The sequence below is a fragment of the Ochotona curzoniae genome, unplaced genomic scaffold (genome assembly GCF_017591425.1).
Source record: "Ochotona curzoniae isolate NIBS_2020 unplaced genomic scaffold, NIBS_Ocur_1.0 contig_3819, whole genome shotgun sequence".
Taxonomy (NCBI): Eukaryota; Metazoa; Chordata; class Mammalia; order Lagomorpha; family Ochotonidae; genus Ochotona; species Ochotona curzoniae.
This window is the reverse complement of record NW_024466004.1, coordinates 11,365,746-11,383,541: the sequence shown is the minus strand read 5'-3', so window position 1 is coordinate 11,383,541 and position 17,796 is coordinate 11,365,746. Positions and strand designations below refer to the sequence as shown.

The 17,796-nt window shown below is 42.9% G+C and overlaps 1 protein-coding gene across 1 annotated transcript in view; it reads left to right on the top strand.

Annotated features, from left to right (window-relative positions):
* ADGRF5 (adhesion G protein-coupled receptor F5) overlaps positions 1–7,142 on the top strand; it is a 54,394-nt gene extending 47,252 nt beyond the window's left edge. Inside the window, exons 17-20 of the mRNA XM_040983507.1 lie at positions 605–646; positions 736–795; positions 1,672–1,756; positions 3,645–7,142. Of these exons, the coding sequence (XP_040839441.1) occupies positions 605–646; positions 736–795; positions 1,672–1,756; positions 3,645–3,724 (267 nt within the window). The 3' untranslated portion in view covers positions 3,725–7,142. The remainder of the gene's footprint in view (positions 1–604; positions 647–735; positions 796–1,671; positions 1,757–3,644) is intronic.
* The last annotated feature ends 10,654 nt before the right edge of the window (positions 7,143–17,796 follow it).

The window sequence follows — 17,796 nt, the reverse complement described above, 5'->3', positions numbered from 1 at the left end:
GTGCAGGTCAATCTGTTAAAAGAATTATTACCGACATGCAGGCTGGCTGACTTTGGAATACAGGGAAGGGAGTGATTTATTCTGTTTCAGCAAGGAGTAAGATTTAAAAAAGTAATCATCCTGCCCCAGAATGTGCACTCCTCTGAGTTAATGAGGAGGCAGGAGGTCTTGAGGTGCAGTTGAGATACAACTTCCTGGTTTTTGCTCCAAGATCATATAACTCTCACTTCTTCTACTGGACCTACAGCTCCAAGCTATAAGGCTCCTATCTAATGACTTTCAAGATATCCCTGAGTAAGAAGAAAATAATCATCTCACTCTATGCCACGGTTTCTCTTCACAACCTGTAGCAATGGATGAGAAATACTGTAAGCATAAGAGCAGCCAGCAGGATCTCCTGTTCATAACTGCAATTAGAAAATGCTCTCCCAAGATTATAATATTCAGGACCATTTATTGCTTCTCCTTTAAAGTTATTATGCCCTAGATTAATTCAATAAACTCATATGGGAAGATGGGCAGCAAATACTTGTCACAAGGCTAATAATTGTACAAAACAACAGGGTATGTTTAACATGCACCTTTTTCTAATCCCTTTTCCCAGGGATTATTCATTTTGCTGTTTGGATGCCTCTGGGATCAGAAGGTAAGAACAAGTACACTTCCATATTCTTAGAAAAGTCCAAAATGTGCATGGCATGATGAATTTATGATGTTGTCTTTAAAATAATGCAGGTTCAGGAAGCTTTGCTGAATAAGTTTTCATTGTCAAGATGGTCTTCTCAACACTCAAAGGTAACACTTTTCTCTGTGGAAACTTCCTATGTCATATCCTTGCTAATTTCCCAAGTAAGAAGTGGAGGGCTTTATATTTTCTCCTTGGGATTTATCAGTGGGCTTATTTACATTGTACCCCTAATCCTTCACCCTCCATTATTAAGTTTTTCATGGGTTACCCAGAAATTTTTGCTTCTCACCTCATTATGCCTGTTAGGCACAACCACAGAGCTATCCTTAAGATGCTACTCCATGCTTTAAAATTTGAATTTAAATGGCGAAGTTTATAAACTTAAAACTAAAACTTTGCACAAGAAACTGACTACCAGCAACATTTAAGAAATTAGAGAAAACAATTTTAAGAATGGATGCAATTTTCTGCACTTAATTTTAGAGTATATATATTGCCCTTGGATATATTTGACATATATATTTGACACACACACATATATATGTCATATATATGTCAAATATATATGTAATATGCTATATGTATATGTATAATATATGTATATATGCTAAAGATGTATCAAACAATAAAACATTGAAAGGCTTATTTTTTCTTCCTTCCTCTTTCTCCCTTCATTTCTTCTCTCTTTATCTCTCTTTCATCTCTATTTCTAGTTTTACTTCCATCCCTATCTGTCTATCTCTCATCTATCCATCCATCCATCTTCTCTCTCTTCTCTCTGTCTCTTTCTCCCTCCCCCTCCATCTCTCAAGGTTATTTTTCTAATATAGATGATGGAATTCTAGAACATCAAGGAGACCTATTTGGATTGGGTTAGAGATACAGAAAGTGACCAGTAGAAGACACAATTCCAGTCTTCCTACAGCTCAAAACATTATAAATGTGCTTTATGACTGTTTTCGTTTTTCCTCCCTGTCTTCTAGACAACATCTCTAGGTTCATCCACACCTGTATTTTCTATGAGCTCTCCAATATCAAGAAGATTTAACAATTTATTTGGTAAAACAGGTAAGTAATGACCTCCAAGCGTTTCTTAATGTGGGGCCCTCAACACCCCTGCTCTTGTCCCAACTTTCTGGAATTTACTTGGAATGGTTTCATTTGGGATAAAGGTTCAATGTAAAGGTCTGCTTACATTTTCGCAAATCACCAGGATGCTATACAGGGGCAACTCTCTTCAATCAACAACTAATGGTCCCTTACAATGAATCAGATATTAAATTTAGACCAGCCTTTGGAAAATGCTTCTTAAACTATCCACTGTCAAGATGAGGGCTGTAATTGTTTTCCTCGCCGCACAGAGGCCCTTTCTGTTTATGGTGCATAGGAATAAATAAGTCACATTTCTGGCTTATGGTGCAACAATGAATATATTTTGAAACTTCTACAGCATCCAATTTGTGACTTCATCTATTATTTTTTCCATTTTCACAGATTCTAGTGTACATGTGAATGTTTATTAGCCACGTAACCCAAGTTAGCTATTTTGTTATAAATGTTCATGGGTAATATACCTCATTGATGCAAAATGAGTAGTCTTAATGACTTGGGCAAAGGCTCTCACCTATTTATTGCTGTTCACTGAATCCCCTGTCTAATATCACCATCGTCTCTGGGAAAATACACTCCTGGATGTATTTCAGCTTTCTGGAACTGAACAGAGCTCACGAGTGAAACCTGAAAATGTTCCAAACCATGCTTTTCATACAAAAGCAAACTTTGAGAGTTATTAAACCTCCAGAGAATTTGGTGTTTTCTGCTTCAGTTTGATGAATTGCACATGAAAGTAGTAGATTTTCACTTTTGATTTTGCCAACTCACTGTTTCTACCTGGTAAGAAAAGAAAAGAGGAAGGAGAAGAAGAGGAAGAAGAAGAAAAAGGAGGAGAAGAAGAAGGAGGAGGAAGAGGAGAAGAAGGAGAAGAAAACCTCAGTTGTGTTAAGACAATTACACTTCAGTAGAATGTTGCTGGAACATTTATCATTTGTTAGAGAGAATGACAAGTTGATGAAAGAATTCCATAAGTCAGAAGTATGATGTGTGAGGCCAGTAAGATGTGTTCCTTGTTTCTGAATCAGTTGGATGAATGTTGGGTGTGGACTCAGATTTCTGGCCATGGCCACTATCTCCAGGATCATGAACGCAGCTCCACTTGTACTTGTTTGGGGGGTTCGTAATACTCTCATTATTGTTTGTGTTGTCAGCCTCCCCAAAGGTCCCCCCAGGCAATGATGGAAACCTTGTTAGCAGTGGCAGTTCACCAATGTAATGGTAGGGTGGGCCCTTCAACTCTCTCCTTGCTCAGCAAGCACTACCTACTTTTTCTCTCTATGCACAATTGCCCGGCCCCCCAATCTGCCCATGCCAGCTGTGCAGTTGCTCAGAGGCTGGCCTTCTTCCTGTACTGGTTCTGTTGGTGTCCTTGACATCTGCTTCTTTCTGGTCCTGCCTTTTCTTCTCTTGCCATTTTCTCTCTCCTTTCCTTCTCCTCCCTTTATAAACCTTGACCTTCAGTGCAACCGCCAGATCCCTTCAAAGAGCTTTCCCAAATCACCCAGGGAGCTGCTCTCATGCAGATCTCCCCAGGCCTGCGCATGTGGTGGCATGTGGAGAAGCTTTCCACGTAGTGATCTTCCTGTCTTTTGTGAAAATCTGGCTGCTGGGGTGATGTGAAGTAGTTAGTGCTTGTGGGCTGCACGCATGCTTGAGAACCACAGCTCAGTGTGTTCTCTGGCACTTCCGGGTCTTGGGAGGAGGGCAGGCATGGCGGGTCTCCAGGTATGGACAAGCTTACCTGGCTCCAGGACTAGAGCGTCCTTGGTCCATGAGAAGACGCTCGTAGTTCAGGGGTCAAGAAGACTGGTCTGCAGGGCTGAACTGCTGCTCTGTTTTTCAGGAACGTATGATGTCTCCACCCCAGAAACAACCAGCTCATCTGTGGAAAACTCGTCCAGTGCTTATTCTTTGCTCAACTAAGAAGAGCAAAATCCAACCCATGTGACCTCTTCAAAGATGGATGTGTCTCTGAGAACCAGGCCTTCCTGGAGTCATGGTAAAGTGTTCTCTCGCAGGCCTCTGGGAGCAAACCCTGAAGACTTTCTTGCTAAAGAAGACACTTCCTTTTGTAAAGACAAACTAAAAGTCACTGGTATTCTCCTTTCTGCTCCCTCTTCCTGCCCCTGGTATAACCAAATGTGTATAGTATTTAAGAAAACTCAAGTCTCTCATGTCCAACTTCCTGTCTATATTGTAAAATAACATTTTAAAGAGACATTTTCACTTTTCACATGTGGAACACAAAGATAAGCTTTTATTAAAATAATAAGTAAAGAAGTAGAGGCTAGGAAATAATTCTAGTGAATTCTAGGAAGGGAGAGAAAGGTAGAGGAAGAGGAGAGAAGGAGCAGGGAAAAAAGGAAAAAGAAACAGAAAAAATAACAAAGGAAAGCAACATTAAAGATCACATGTTATGATCTAACATAAGCTCTCAGATACCAAACCATTAAGAATTTTTCAGTTGACTCAAAAATGGAAACCAGGAGTAAGTCATTGAGAATGGGTTTAATGTCATCCTAATATTTTCTTAGCCAAGAATGGGGGGAAAAGGAGGAGGAAATTACATTATCAGGATGTTTTCATGTGGATAATAATATTTCCAAGAATTGCAAGTGGAAGGAGACTTGATTCCCCTGATGCTATACAGGTGCATCTGTTCCTGTGCACATCCAGGCTTGGGCTAAGTTCACTGAGTGTGCAGAGGAAGTTAATAACAATTCCTGATCAGAACAAAGCAGGTTCAACTGTGATTAGCTGTTTTACATTTTATCAGAAAAGCTTTATGTTTTATTTTGCTCCACATTTTGAAAGCAAAATATATATATATTTTTATACCCATTAATTGCCAACTTTGATATATTGCAGTGAAAACAGATGCCAACTGTTTCATATGTAACAGCTTTAACCAGGTACTTCTCTGAGCATTATAGAATAGATTTTAATCATCTTAAAGCACTGTATATTGTTGTTGTTGTCACTTATTATTGTTGCTGTGTATATAACAGCCCCTAGTGTGTGTACAGCTCACTCTGTATTATTTCTTTCAGTGTTTAGATTCTGAGACAAATATCCATTATGCATGCTTTATAGTCTAATTTATCTTTCAGTCACTTGGAAAGCTTCCAGAAGGAATTTATAGCTGATTGCTCCGTATTCCTAGTGATACTTTATCTTGAAGTATAAGTGGCAGAGATTTTCTGAAAAATTTGATTGTGAATTATATGCATGGATGTTTTGATTGTGTGTGTGTACTTCATACAAAATGCAAATATTTATTATAATGCAACCCATAGCAGAGTTCACCATGTGCTGTAGACATGGCAACCATGCTCTCTTAATCAAACTTTGATCCAAAAAGGAGAATGAGACAGAATCAAGCTGACCCTTTGGAATGAGTGGGCTTTGTGGTCTGTGTAAGGACTGAGAAACAAAAATGGTCCACCACTAGGAAGGCAGGGACACAGGGTATGAGAGCTAGTGCCTTGTTTATTGAGGTCCAGAAGTTTCCTTTGTAATATTTCAGTCCCTTAAAACTTCTCTTCCTTTCATTATAAGATTTTATTCGACTGCCACTGCACCTTCCTTATGGAGAATGCGAGGCACGGGAAGCAGAGGTCTGAACAGTGCTTTGCATCGAGCTTCTGATTTCTGCATGTGCAAGTGACATTGATGCTAGCCTGAGAATTGACACATCCCTTTCTCTGAACGAGTCATTATGTAAAGTTACTGGAGGAAGTGATTGTTAGGATGCCTGTGTAGAGCAAATTCTCAAGGTAAATACCAAACTTATCAGAGCTCAGTACTGAGTTAGGGCATCAACCGAATTAAAACTAAAGACTCGAGGAAGAGTGGCTGTGACATAATTCCTAGGATTATATTGAGGAGGTTTGATGCAAGGTCATAACAACACAAGGGCATGTGGGCGACCTTGACATGATCAACTAAGGAGAGTCTGCTGGCTGGGACAAGGCTAAGGTCGTCATGTTCAAAAAATGCAAGACAACAAGAAACAATGACCTTCCACCCACTTCAGCAAGCATCCCTAGGGAGTCATTGTGTTGGAGGTTGTAAAGGGAATCTGGATAATGGCAGGAACCGTCAGTTGAGTTTCATAGAAATGCAAGGCTGGCCGCGTGCCCATGTTCATTAATTGAGGCACGTTCCATTACTACCCCTTCTCCCCTCCCCCAACACACACACACACACACACACACACACACACACACACACACACATTCAGGAGTGTGTGTGTTTTCCCCACTTGCAAACCTCAGCACACAAGTGGATCCAAATTTTAGTTCATGTTTCTTTTTGTAAAAAAACAAAACAAAAAAAAATGGGGGAAAGCATCTTCTGGCTGTCAGCCCATTGCCCACCACTACTCTTTGCCTAAGTAGAATTCTAAACTGTAGAAGAAAGTAGTTGAGAGGTCTGTATATGATGGAAAACAGGAGACCCATGTGGTTCTGAGATCGCCAGTTTTGAGCAGCCAGTCTCAGAGGGCAGGAGACACATGGGCTCAGACATGACCCTGGCGTAAACCTAGTGGATAGTGGTCTACTTGGCTGGGAAGTTTTTAAGCTTCCATGTTGTTGACCTCTAAGATTGTCATGGCTATGACTTTTTCTCATTCAGCTATCTTTCAGAGATTGGGAGGTTGGGCACTCACAGATGAGCAATTAATAGAAAGAGCAGGAGTGTTTTCAAGGAACAACACAGCAAAGTAGCACATTGTGTCATGAATAAGCCATGTGTCTGCCGTCTCCTGCCTTGTCTTATTGTTTAGATAAGAAAAGAGATCAATAGATGCTCGTGAATTATTCAGGGTGTAGCTTGTAAAGACCAGAAATGTAGAAACACTAAGGGGAGCCACAGCCTTCTTGTGGTTTGGGTAGAACATTTCAGAGTGGTATATATTGGAAGACTTCAGGAATGTAAGTGACATGAAGATGAGGTGAGTAGGGCAAAGTCATGTAAGAATGCACAGAAAACATTTCAGTCCTGGAAATGCTGCTTAAATGGAATGAATTTTATTTGTATCATGGGATTGTAAAGTACAAGGGGGCCTCTGTTCTGCAAAGATAAAGCTGGTCACCCATACTAGCAGAAATCTGATTCTTCTAACATCAAAAATAAAAGAGGAGCTTCTTGCGGGCATAACTGCCTTATGCATTTTTAAAAGGTAACAGGAATAGCGTCCTATCCTTTCAAGGAAGATGCCAGCTTTGAAACTGGATGCTTTGCATTTTGATAATTAAGACTTGCGATCTCTTAAATCATGTCGTAGAATATACCAGCATGCAATTATATTTCGTTTCCATGCTTGTAAAAATAAAATATCTAATACAATTTTGTGAGCCTTCTTTGTGTGAATGATCTACTCTAGGGCAAGACTGTGTGGCTAGAGCCTCGGACTTAGCCACATCCACCAGCGTTTTGTTCCATCTTCCAAACAGTGAGCAATCTTTGCTGTTTTCCAGCCATGAGAAATGCCAGAGCTTGCTGCTGAGCCCACCTGTTAACAGGGCTGGTGGCTTCTTACCCTGACCTTACCCACAGTGTGTGACGATCCAGCACATTAGCTCGATTTAAACAAGGATCCTGGAAGCCATACTCTCATTACCTAATTGCCTGGGAAACAAACGCATGCTCTGCCCAACAGTCGTGTGTGGGATCATTGGAATTTTCACTGACAGCTTAACGTAGAGTTCTTGAATCCTGTAGAGAGGGATGCTTTCCGGCACATTCAAAATAGCAACCACATTTCCTGAGTGTGTCTGTGTGTCCCCCTCAAACTTCAGGTGTTGGAAGTTTAATCTTCAAACTAATGCTAATAGTGTCTGGAGGTGAATCCTTGGGGAGGTAGTTAGAACTACATGGGGTCATGTGGCTAGCACCTTGTAGTTGGCATTTGAGGGTTTACAGGAAAAGACCCAAGCGTGCTTACTCTGCTTCACTGTAGGACGGCGAGCACCACGCAGTGATGCAGCAGGAGGCCCCTGCCAGACACAGAGCAGATGCCAGGCATGTCTGCCTCCAGTGTCACTTCTTCCTAGTTACCCAGACTCGGATATTTTGCTATAGCAACAACAAATGGGTTGACACAATAGGATTCTGACTGTCACGGAGTGTGGAAGGCACAGAGGAAGACAGAAAAAAGAGAGAAGCAACCATGCCAGTTGCAGTGCCACATACCCATTACTTGTCCCTAAATACCACTCCAGGTGTTGGGACAGGGGAGAGGACTTGGTTTGGGAGTCCTGTGGTTTAGCCACAGCCATGCCATTTTTTAAGTGGTAATTTTATATTTACCTATTCTTTTCATTTTACCTGTGAACTGTGAGATGAAAGAGCCACTGTCAGCAGTATCCATGACAAGTCCCCAGAAGGCACAAATGAGGCCTGCAGAGACACAGGGACCTGCTATGAGAAGCAGCAGCACATGTGTGTGTTTCAAAACACCATTTATTTATGTGAAAGAGAGAGGGGGAGGGAAGAAAAGAGAGAGAAAAAGATCTTTCTGCTGGCTCATGTCCCAGCATTTGGCGCCAGGTCAAGCTGAAGCCAGGAGCCCACGACTCCATTTGGGTCTCCCACATGAGTAGTATTTGGGTCTTCATCTACCACCTCCCTGGTGCACAACAGCAGGAAACTCAGAGGAGTCAGGACTCCCAATATCACTCTGATACTAGATACAGATACCCCAGGCTGGCATCTAAGGCACTAAGGAATAGCATCCTCCTTTCCTTTCCTTATCTCTAAGGTTTATTTTATTTTATTTTTAATCTGAAAGGCAGAGTCAAAGAAGCAGAGACAGAGATGTTCCAACCGACTCACTCCCCAAATGGCTGCAAAGGTCATAGCTGGGCCAATCCAAAGCCAGAAGCCAGGTGCCAGTAACTTCCTCCAGGTCTCCCACTTGGATGCAGGTTGTTTGCAAGAACTTGAGCCATCCTCCACTGCTTTCCCAGGCTGTATGGAGGGAACTAGATCAGGAGTGGAGCAGCAGTGACACAAACTGGCACCCATATAGGGTGCCAGCACCACAGCAGAGCCCCCTTCCCTTTGTTTTTTTAGTGCAGAGCCAAGTGAGGGATTTTGCTGGTAACATTTGTGGATGAAGTCCACGGGGTGGGGAAGCCACACTAACACTCCACTTCTCAAAAGGTGACAGGGGCAGGTTTGTCATGTAAGAGGAAAATTGCCCTTACTCTCCACTGCCAATTACTCCACTAACTCCACTCAGATCCAAGATCGACTTTGGATCCTGTAGCCTGTTTTGGAGTCTCTCTCCTGTCTCCTGCCAAGAGTTGGGAGGAGAGCTGTTTGATTTTGATGAACCGAGGAAAATTGTACATCCACTGACTGCTTCCTGTGTCCCAGGAGCCTCTCACAGCTGTCATTCTGATCAAAGTCTTGCCAGCAATTTCCAGCTGGGCTAATAAGCCACAGCTGGTCCCAAAAGCCTCAGAGCCTGCACTTCTGAGGTTCTATCTCCACCTAGTGGACACTGCGGGAGGCGCCTCCTTTAGGGTCCTTCCTCCTGTCCAAGATGACTGGCCTTGCTTGACCAGGGGATGAAGTGCTGGATTGGCAACATACAGGCAAGTAATTTGGGTCATAAGAACAGGGTGAACGCAGGGCATACTGCAGAAAAGCAAGCAGGAACAACGCACCACAATCACTCCCTAGCTCCTAACACTTACTTTAGGAGCATGCAGAAAGTGATGGAATACAGAGAGAAATCAGTGCAGTCACATGGTGCTTCGCAAGCAAGTGTACATTTCTGAGAGATACTAGCTGGGCTAGCTCCCTGCTTCTAGTTCTTTCTTCCATCAATGAATGAATCTTATTCATGGAAACAACAACATAGCTAAAATTGGCTCCAGAGGCATCCCAACCTACCTACTCCAGATTGACTGCTGAGAGATAACTGAAGGAAATCGCATGCATCTTTTCTGTATTTCATAGGACAATTACACCTTTTCCAGACACGCGCTGCAAAAGGATGAACTTGGACTATCCCCTTCCCTGTTTCAACTCAACTAATGGGAAACTATTGTTGGACTGGATTTTCATACTCCTGGCATCTTGCATCTGTCACTGGGCCTGGGTCTGATACCCAGCCAGCAGCTAAGACAAGGTGCTGAGTTTGATCTGAGAGAACAAACAGGCCAGCGCTGAAATGGTTGTGCTCAGAGCAGAGGACCAAGCTAAACTGGCTCTATGCCACAGGGCAGCCCGTCCCAGGGATGAGAGAAGGCCCTGTGTGATGGGATGCTGCTCAGATCCCTAGAGTCCCTACACTGTGCATTCTCAACAGAGAGGGAAAGTTGCTATGCAAATCCCTCTGGCAGAGGCACACAGCAACTCCATTGATCCTAGGATGAAAATGAAAACTATGTGAGAAACACTTCAGAGCTCATGGAAAAAAAATGAAATTAAGTTTGTTGGGGCTGGCATTGTGGTATCTCAGATAAAACCATCACCTGTAACTCGTTCATCTCACATGTGGGTGTTGGTTCATATCCTAGCTGTTCCACTTCCGATCCAGCCCTCTGGTAAAGATCTGAGAAAAGGAGAGGAAAAAGACCCCTGGTGTTTGGGACCTAGCATCTGGGCAGGAGATCCCAAAGAAGCTCCAGGACCCTGGCTTCGATCTGGCCCGGTCTGGCTTTGCAGCCTTCTGGGGTGTTAACCAACACATGGGCAATTTCTTGCTTTTTGTTTCTCCCTCCCTCTGTAGCTCTTTCAAAGTATACAAATAAATGTCTCTTAAAAATATTTCTTTTGCTGCAAACATTTTGGAAATCCCTGCAAGTTTTGTCTATAATACACATTTTCATGGAGTGTGGAAAGATGCCCCATATAATTATGCTAGCCGACGAGTATTGAGCTCTAATTGTGTACTTGGTGATTTTCTAAGATACAGAGACATAGTGTTACCAGGAAATCAGTGCAAAGGATGGAGGCTACCTTGGTTCTTGTCCCACATGAAGGAGGATTTTCTAGGTGGGCAGATCAGCGAGCAAAGCAAGGTTACTTGAGAAATCGCTTGTCACAATGTACAGGATGGGGGCCAGTAAGAGAGAAAGATCCCCAAAGCTGGTTGAGATGGAATCTTTCCAGCACTATTTTGAGGGAATGAATAAAGCAGCAATTAACAATCAGTGAGAGGGTTCAATCTTGCCCAGTTTTTGCTCAAAACAAAGCTCTGTTACAAGAACCGGGTTGACAATGTTCTATTCTGATGGGCTGAAAGCTCAAGTGAGCTGGCTCACTACTTCCTTGCTGTTCTCTTGATAAGACTGGAAACCCAGTGGAATGAAGAATCACATCCCAGGGACTCCACCGAACTGTCTTTCACCGTCGCCTGCTATTCCAGTGATAAAACTAGCAGCTCTGAACGGGACCAGCACTTCTGTCTTACTAGATGCAGCTTTTGGAGAGAAACAGCATTTTGCACCCTTGTTAAAGCGACTTTCTTACTTCCTTGCTGTTCTCCTGACAAAATTGGAAATCTCTGGGACAGAAGTAAACGTCTTGTGCACGTTTTAAAAGGGCCTAACTTATTCCCATCTCACAGCGACGCAGTCCCGTGGACTGTTACTTCTACCTCCTAACAGTATGTTCTCTTCTAGACTCCACAGCAACCCAAGGCTGAATCTTTTTCTCTCCATTTTCAGCACTCTAAGCACGGAAGGTTGAGAACTTCTCCTGGGTCACACAGCTAAGAAGCAATAGGGTCAGGTATTGAAAACCAAGTGTCTGACCTGAAACATGAAGCATATTGCTACTCTATATCAGTGACATTCTTAAAAGTTGGCTTGCCTTGCAGGGAGAGTTCTATGGGTACAAGATGAGATTAAGAGAAAAATAGTGACAGAAAGGGTAAAGGAGTTAAGACCTTTCCAAACCAAATTTCCCTTTATAATTTCATGCAGGGACAGTCTGGGATGTCCTGACCAATGTCCTGGGCACGTAGTCTCTCAAAGGGTTTCTGTTGTGTTGCCTTATTCAAGGTAAAGCAGCCACCTTGTAGATTCCCTGAGTGAAAGCGTGACTATACTTGCTATTCTCATCTTTAATTTCCATTCAAATGAGCTTCCCATGAGGTTCCAATTGTCAGTGGGGTTATTTCCATTCTAGTCACTGCTCCATCAAGAGTTCTCAGAGTGGGGAATGTCATTCAGACATTCAGGAGGAAAATATGATTTACCAAAAATAAATTATGATCTGGGAGCTGTGTTTAAGCAGATCAAGTTCCAAATTGAGACATTTGTCCTAATAAATTTGGCTGAGTCGTGCTTTTCCTTATGATGGGCAGATGGAAACAGAGTTGATCTGCTGCTGGAATTGTTTGGATTCCATTTGCATGGGTCAGGGCCCAGGGGCTGTTCTGTAACATCAAATGATGGTTGATGGGTGAGTGCAGGGTGCTGATTCAGATCATAGTTTATCTCTGGATTTTCATAATTAATCTCTGATTTTCAACTGTGGGTTCACCATTTCTTGGCTTGTCACCTTGGGTAAAGTAACTCTCTTGTGCTCCAGTTTTCACATTATAAGATAGGATTTATTTATTTACGTGAAAAGCAGAGTTTGAGAAAAAGAGATCTACTGGTTCACTCCTCATATATCTGAAATGGTTGGAGCTGAGTGAGGCCAAGGCCTGGAGTCAAAGGCTCCATCTGGGTCTCCCCTATGAATGGCAGAGGCCCAGGTACTTGTACCATCTTCTGATTCTTTTCTAAGTACAATGGCAGTGAGTTGATTTGGAAGTGGAGCAGCTGGGATTTAGCTAGTGCTTGTATGGGATACCAGTGTCACAGGCAGAAGCTTAATCCACCATGCAACACAACAAGCCACATGTTCTGAAATTCTTATCAAGGCTCACAGATTAGGACACAAATATATACTCATGAATAAAATTAGTCATTATTGGGTTCAATGTGATGGCCTAGCTGCAAAAATCCTCACCTTGCATGCACCAGGGTCCTGTATGGGCATGGATTCTAATCCTGGCAGCCCCGCTTCCCATCCAGCTCTCTGCTTGTGGCCTGGGAGAGCAGTCAAGGACGGCTCAAAGCCTTCGGACCCTGCACTCTCATGGGAGACCCGGAAGAGGCTTCTGGCTTCAGATCAGCTCAGCTCCAGCCGTTGCAGCCACTGGGGGATTGAATCAATGAATGGAAGATCTTCCTCTCTGTCTCTCCTCCTCTCTGTATATCTAACTTTCCAATAAAAAGTAAAATAAATGTTTAAAAAATCAGTGATTATTTTGTATCGTACTGTCTTTATACTGAAATTAGACATGTGCTCACACACACACACACACACACACACACATACACAAAGGAGAAGGGAGAGAGAAAATTCAAATCCAGAGACTATTCAGAATGAAAATAAACGTATCCTCCAATTTTTTGCATTTGATTCAAGTTAAGAGACTTTGAAAAAAAAACCCAAAGATATATGATCCTCTAGACAGTAACTTCACCAAGGTTTGAGTTGAAATCATGCCAGTATGAGATCAGAATGTGAGAAAAAATCATGTAACAAACCTAGTTAGATTCCATGTTTCTGCAGCTCGAGTCAGCTTTGAAGGTCTTATGGATTACATTAGTTTATTTAATCCTGCAGCTAACTCCATGGCTTGCCATCTTTATGAATGAGTTAATTGTGAGCCGCCACAGTAGTAGGTCTCCTAATTACAACTCACAGAAGCACAGCTCATACTAGAGTAAAAGTGGGCAGTTATTGGCTCCGTAACTGGGAAAGATACTAGAGAACATACCTTCAGGCACCGCTGGGTTCAGGGGCTAAAATACTGTTCTTGCTTGACCTTCAGTGGCTGTACTTCTGTTGTGTGCTTATTCACTCTAAGAAAGATTTTCCCCAGGGTTATTGTATGGTCCCAGGGAGTATGTCCCATCACCTGGTTCGACCTTCCTCGGTCCTTAGCGTGGAGGAAGGGACTAGGAGTGTGCATCGCTGAGACTTCTTTCCAAAGCCAACAAGCAGCATTTCTGCTTCCACTGTCTTGCAAGTAGATTGCCTAGCCCAGCTACCTGCAAGAGAATGAGAAGACTGTGAGCTACATCCTGAGTAGCTGTTTGGCCACCTAGGATCTGTAGGTTCTCTTTCCATGAGACTGAAGGAATGTTGGTGAGCACTTTGACCAGGAGCTGTTACTCCGCCAGTCTCATCTTTGGACTCCCTGGCCTTTCAGTCTCCCCTATCTCCTCCACTTTGCCATTCTTTGTTTTTCCCTTGTCCAGACAAGAATCTTTAAACATGACTGAGTATTTCCACTGAGTTGGTGAGTCACACATGGGTCAGACTGTCCTAAGGGAAGCTGTGACCCAGATGAGACCATTGAGACCATGTCTCAACTCATAAGTCAAGTCAGGCCCTCGGAAACCATAAAAGGAACAGAGGGGTGGGTCTTTTCTTCAGTCCCATCTCACTGTTGGCTCCGTTGCTTGTCCGTACTTACATGAAAGCACACATGTGTGTGCGCGTGCACACACACACACACACAGGTGCACACACACAAACCTTACTAGGCTGCTCCACCCTTGACAAATCTTTTCTTTTTTCATTTGTGTGCTCATTAGCAGGCACCAGTGCCCTACCCCATTCTCTACCATCGCCACCCAGTAGAGTTTGCAAACATTTGTCAAATGACACCTATGGGATAAATGTGGCATTTCTTTTTGGGAAATCCATCACATTTATGTAAAATTAATATAGCAAAGTTGTTTTAGTGATGCTGTTATGCATTTGAAAGAGTGGGCAGGTGACTAATGGGATATAAAATGGCATCCATAAAAAATGAAGAGCAAGCAAAAATGGTGTTGACATACTGTTCGGTGGAGATTAGCCTGTATTTCTTGGAAACCACCCCCTACACCACTACTGACCTTTTTAAACTTCTCCACTACCAAATGAGCATGCTGGATGCTGCTGATAAGTGGCTCCAGGACCTGTCTAAGATACTTGCCCTTTGCAGAATTGCTTCAGGACACTCAAGTGGAACAGCTGGGTAATGGCCTCCTATAATTTTGGAAAGCTATAAAACAGATGATCAGATTCACTAAAAAGGGGGAACTCAAGATGAGATGGAATCAGACTGAAATTGTATCGGCGTGGATACTGGTCATGGTGCACTTTGGGTGACTGTAATCCATACGCTGGAGGCAGTTTAACTGTTCTCTGTAAGTCTATGGGCTGGGACTTGGATTCCAAAAGCAGTTAGCATTTGAAGGCCTCTTATGAGAATTATGTATTGGGCCAAGATTTTAAATACACAGGGCAAAATTTTAAGCCTTCAACTTGTTTGAGTGGAGCTGCAAGGAAGACATTTTTAACTCTAGCAGTTTGCTAGAGAAACCAGAAGCACAGAGCCCTTCCCCACTTATGCAAAGCAGACTTGGTGACTATTCAGACTTTGTAGGGGCAAGATGGGAATATGAAGCAGAATTTAGCCCGAATCTTGATCATGTTAGCCTTGTTGTGGAGCTGGGTATAGTTCATACCCACCTGTAATTATTGGATGCTCCAGATAATACCTAAAGTGCCTGACATTGAGGAGGGTCCAGATTGTCTCAGGTCAATTTACAGAATGCACTTACCCAAGGGATGAGCGTAAGGGATAGGGTAGAGGGAAACATGGCACTTGGTCAGATGTTTAAGCCACTTTGACTTTCTTCTGCTAAGCAACACCAAGAAAGCCAAATTCCCGGGCACTAGGAAGACTTCATTTTTTTCTGTGCTGTGCATTACTTTTTACATATAATGTATGTTTATTTGGAAGAAAGAGTTACAAAGAGAGAGGACACACACATGCACACATGCACACACAGATTTTCCACCCACTGATTCATTTCCCAAATGATAACAATGGCTAGGAACCTGGAATTCCATCCAGTTATTCCACATGGGTGGTGGGAGTCCAAATTCTTGGTCCATCTTCCATTATCTTCTCAGGAACATTGGCAGCAATCCAAATAGGAGGCAGAATAGTTTAGAATCAAACCAGTGCTTATGGTGGAATGCCAGTGTTCCAGGTGGCAGCTTACCCCACTTAGTTACAATGCTGGCCCCTTATGTTGTTCATCAGAACGCTGAGTCCTATACCAGCTAGGTATTATTAAGTGTTAACTTCTCTACCGGTCTCCCCATCACATATGAACATTTTTCCATTTTCTCAAAACCTTAAAAAAATTATCTGCTAGTCCTTTTAGGATTTTTCAGATTTTGGTATTCAAACAGCCAAATATAATGTCTGATCTATAATGAGTCTGAGTACTGGTCAATTAACAAACATGATCAATATTCACCAAGTGATAAACCTAGGAAGAAGACAATGGTGCTAGAGAGAATCTGCAGAAAAAGATAAAAATATTTCACCCTCAGGTTGGCCCTATGGTACTAGAACAAAATACTAGGTTACCATTCACATTTGGACTTGCATTTCCTCTAGAGAAAAATATTGTTCTTGGGTACAGCATGATGGCTCAATGGCTAAGCCCTCACCTTGCAAGCACCAGGATCCCATATGGGCGCTGCTTCGTGTCCTGGCTGTTCCACTTCCCATCCAGCTCCCTGCTTGCGTCCTGGGAGAGCATTCAAGGACAGCCTTGGGACCCTGCACCCGCATGGGAGACCAGGAAGAAGCTCCTGGCTCTTAACTTTGGATCAATTCAGGTCTGGCTGTGGAGGCCATTTGGGGAACGAACCAGCAGATAGAAGATCTTTCTGTCTCTCCTTCCCTCCTTAATCTGATCTGTACACACACACACATATATATATATATATAAAGAACATCACCTTTGGCTTGAAATAGGGCCTCTCCCACTGAGATGATCAAATGTAAACCAGGAGTGGCTCAGGACGTAACCCTCTTACTAGAACCAAAGGAGAAGCAGTAGCAGTAGCAGTAGCAGTAGCAGTAGCAGCGATACCTGGAGCTTACCCCTGAGCTAGGACACTAAGCAGAGCATTAGAATGACTTCCTCAAGACCTAGTTAGGAAGTAGTTCAAGAGTCAGACGCACATAGGAAATAAAAGCCAGAGACTACTTTCAATTTTGTCTTTGGACACATGTAACTGAGCTGGTAGCTGAATGGTTTTCTACTTAGCACAGAAATTTAAGAGCAATGCTTTCAAACTTTTTAACTTAAAAAAAGTATGTTCATATCCATAACTCCATTTTATTTTTCTGCATGCCTGTGGTTGGTAAGTTCAGGTGGAAGGAGGTAGCTAGCTATTGTTTCCATTTAACAGATCAGTAAAATCAAGACCAAGAGCTGAAGTGATTTCTTACTAAGATGACACAGCTATTTAGCTGGTCAATCTAATCCTGCAGCCAGGATACCCACTTTCAGACTCATTTTCTACCCACTAGAGCAGTGGTTCTCCAAGTGTGCTGAAGGCCCAGAGGACCAGCATGGCCCGAAGACGCATTTGAAATGCAGACCCTTGGACCCTATCTCAGATACGCTTAACTAGAAATTGCTGCCATGGAGTCCTGCCCAGCAGTTTCAACAGCCCACCTGGGCGTTCCGCTGTACCTCATGATTCAGTCACAGTCCACGAGGCTGTTCTCATGCTGTTCTCATACCTTTGCAGTGAAGAGACTTTCTCAATCTTCTCTATGTCTCCAGTGAATTTTATCTCTAGGAAATTTCCACATGGTGTCTACTTTGGAAGCCTGGTAACATCCATTCTGGACCACGGAGGCTGTTTGACTTCTGTTGTTTTATTAAACTTGAGCTTGGTCTTTACTGACTGGAAAAGGAAACCCAGCTTTTCTCATTATTAACTTGACCTTGGACCTCTTTTACCGCAGGTAGATTGATCCCCTTAAAAGTTATGAAAAGAGGGCCTGGCGTGATAGTATAGTGATTAAAGTCCTCGCCTTGCATGCACTGGGAGTCTGTATGGGTGTCAGCTCTGCTTCCCATCCAACTCCCTGCTTGTGGCCT